The following is a 3,409-nucleotide window of genomic DNA, read 5'->3' on the forward strand; positions in this document are numbered from 1 at the left end:
AAGACAGAGGCAAAAAGTTTACTTCTGGAAAGAGTAAATGTATCTCCACTCTGTCCACACATATTTAGAAATACTTACCATACTTGAATATTGCCTTGTGACTATTTTTTGGGTGTTAAGAAATTAAGACAGCTTTTTTTTTCTGAGACAGGGTCTCGTTTTGTCATCCAGGCTGGAGTGCAGTGGTGCAATCATAGCTCACTGCAGCCTCCAACTCTTGGGCTGAAGAGATCCTCCCGCCTCAGCCTTCCTGAGTGGCTGGGACTATAGGTATGTGCTGCCACATCTGGCGAAACTTTTAATTTTTTGTAAAGATGGAGGTCTCTCTCTGTTCCCTAGGCTGGTCTCAAATTCCTGGCCCATTTTTTAATCAAGTAATCTCTAAAGAAGTTTTCTCTACAAGTTTCTGATCAGTAGAGAAATGACATTAAGTAGAAACGTAACAATAGAGTAGAGGAGTCTATGGCTTATAAAGAGGGGGGCAACAACTTTTTAGGCAGGCACACTAGGACCACCAACTGAGTAGACAGAGATAATAACGGGGACCACAGTGTCTACCCTCCGCGCTTTGGCCGCTCCACTCACTCACCCCTTCAATAATCACACATTAGGGACCGAGTAGATGCCAGACCCTGTGTTAGACTGCTGTACCCTCAGAACTTTTGGTCAAGCGAGAAACACAGATATTGAGCTATCATTTTAAAATGCTCTGAGCTTAAAGAAATGCGAAGGGAGAAACATGGGAGTGGCTGGAATGCAGACAGTAAACGAAGCACGGCAGTAGACGAGATCACCTGGGGAGAGCACAGAAGGAGAAGAGAACACGTCCGAGTCCAGGCCCAGGCCCGAGGAGTGTGTCTGCTGGCTGAGTGGGTAGGAGGGGCTACGAAGAAGAACATGCTGTCATGCAATACCAGAGAAGAGACTGTTTCCAGAAGGAAGGGACAGGTGACTGTGTTAAATGTTGCTGAGAGACCAAGTAAGATGAGGTCTGAAAAATGTTCTTTGGCTTTAGCAATATGGAGGCCATGGGTGACCTCAGCAAAAGCAATTTTGGTGAAGTGGGAGGGGCAGAATGAAGAATAGAAAGGACTAAAGTATGAGCAGTCAGTGAATGGGCAGTGAGTCTAAAAAAGCATTCAAGGAATTTTGTGGTGAAGGAAAAGGCAGAGGAGGTTTGTACGCAGCTGGTGGTAACCCAGGACCGTGTAGTAGAGGGAGGGTTATAATTATAATTATTTCTTAAGATGGGAGAAGAAGTGTGAGCACATGTAAACACTGAAGGGACAGAGCCAACAGCAAGTCAGAGGTCAGCTATGCTGGAGAGAGGGGTAAGAGCCGGTATAGAGTCTTAGACAGATGTGAGACAAGAGATCAGGGCTTAACGGAAGACCTGGATTCACAGGAGGAGTACACTTAGGAAGGAGGAGGAAACAATTATTACCAACGTAGAAAGGTGTCAGATTTGACCGTGGTATGCCGACAGCTTCCACTTGCTCTGTGAAGAAGCCCAGGTGAGCTGTTGAGAGTGAGGGGCTATCGGGGGATGTGCTGAGATCCAGTGAGGGGTTACAGTCTCTAAATGCTTTGTCAACTTTGGATCGGCTACCATATCTAATTGGTAAGTTGGTTATCAAAGATCCTTTCCTGTTCATTAAAGTAATCCCTGCTGCCCCCACCTCTACACTTGGTAGCACTTCTTTAAATATATTCTCAACTTAGACCTAGAATAAGAGGCCTATGGTCTTCTTCCCCTCAGCTGGCATCGCGCCGGGACGCAGCCCGTGAAAACAGCCAGACTCCCGTGCACCTGGCTCGCTGTGTGCACACGCAGACAGGCTCCTGAGGAGTGACCAGCGATGCTGGACAGTTCCCGCTCTCCTCTCCACATCTCTTCTCTCCTTGGCTCTGTAACTCCTCGCTGGGTTTGGCCAACGGTAGGCACTGGCAACAGACGGAGGGTGGGAGGATTCTTCTGCCCTCTCTGCCAGGCTAGAGGCTGGCAATGGCCACATGCCTCTAGTGCCTGCCACGTTCCTGGCAGGAAGCCCTTGCTTACTGCTTCAGATCTCTGAAAACAGCTCTCTCCTCTTGCCCCTTCAGGCCTGAGGGTAACAGCGACTTATCACTGCTGCTGGCCCTTGAACATCCCTGCCTCGTTTCCTGCAACCCCACCTATGACTTTGTAAATGGTCCCTTTTGGAACCCTTTTGAAGTGTGCCACCTCTTTCCCGCCAGGACCATGACTCATACACATTTATAAGAGGAACTATTTCCCATTTCCTTTTACAATATTTAAAATTGCTTTCCATGTATTTTTTATGTCTTAACTCTGTGTACCACTCCAAATACAGAAGACACACAGAAATAAAAGAAAAGATACCAAAAATCTCCGAGCTGCACATTTGGGGTCCTTACTTTTTCTGGTGAGAGGTGGTGCGCCGGGTGCAAAAGACAGCGATGATCACGACCACCACGATGGTGATGACGCCAACGGAAACAATGATGACCAGCAGCATATTACTGTCTACAGAGGTGGGGCTGCCGTGAGGGCTGTTACTGCCTGCAGAGGGAAAAACGGTACATCTGTTAGTGTTTGAGAATTTAAAAAATGCATATAATCAGGCTATCGAACCATTCCAAGATACTTCATGTGAACTTCGTTCTAACACTCATCACCGTGCCTTGTATGAAAGCTCCCCATGAACACAGCTCTCTCCAGATCGGGAGCTCCTGCAGAGCTGAGAGCCTGTCCTACGCACGGTGCTCAGCACAGAGCCCTGCTCGAAGATGGTGTTCAGGAAAAGCTTCTCAAATTGTACTGAACATTCAAGAGCTTTCAAGGTTCAGATATACTCGGACAAATAAAAGGTCTTGTGCAGCTGGTGTCTTATGTGATACATAAACTCACCTTGTAAAACACCATTTGTAAATCGTTTAGTTTTCTGGCTTTCAAAACCATTTTTAAAATGTACATTCATACAAATCAAAAGTTTTCCACAGCACACAAATGTCTAAGATTACAAAAAATTGCTTGAAAAATAAAGTGCCTCTGTTTTCACAAATATACAACTGAAGCAGAGTTATTTCTCTTATTTGACTTCAGGGAAACGTAGGTGTGTACGTATGCATTAATGTGACAAATAATTACTGAGTGGTTACAATGCGCCAGTCACTAAGGATGCCAAGGTGACCAGGAAGAGGTGAGTGTGGGGGTAGGGCTGGGGCAAACAATAACTGAGTAAGAAACTGGTAATTAATAATGGCTGTTATGGGAAAAACAAAATGAGGGATATGATACAGAGTGACTGGGTGGCTAATGGAGATTGAGTGGTTAGAAAACGCTTCTCTGAGAAGATGGCATTTGAGCTGAGATTTGAATGACAAGAAAGATCCCATCGTACAAAGC

At 45.8% G+C, this 3,409-nt stretch overlaps 1 protein-coding gene across 1 annotated transcript in view; it reads right to left on the reverse strand.

Annotated features, from left to right (window-relative positions):
- The window catches only part of NEO1 (neogenin 1), a 212,881-nt gene that overhangs the window by 18,307 nt on the left and 191,165 nt on the right, over window positions 1–3,409 (reverse strand). Inside the window, exon 25 of the mRNA XM_012640549.1 lies at window positions 2,419–2,563. Within this exon, the coding sequence (XP_012496003.1) occupies window positions 2,419–2,563 (145 nt within the window). The remainder of the gene's footprint in view (window positions 1–2,418; window positions 2,564–3,409) is intronic.

The sequence above is a fragment of the Propithecus coquereli genome, unplaced genomic scaffold (genome assembly GCF_000956105.1).
Source record: "Propithecus coquereli isolate 6110/MARCELLA unplaced genomic scaffold, Pcoq_1.0 Scaffold155, whole genome shotgun sequence".
In the NCBI taxonomy this organism is placed as follows: Eukaryota; Metazoa; Chordata; class Mammalia; order Primates; family Indriidae; genus Propithecus; species Propithecus coquereli.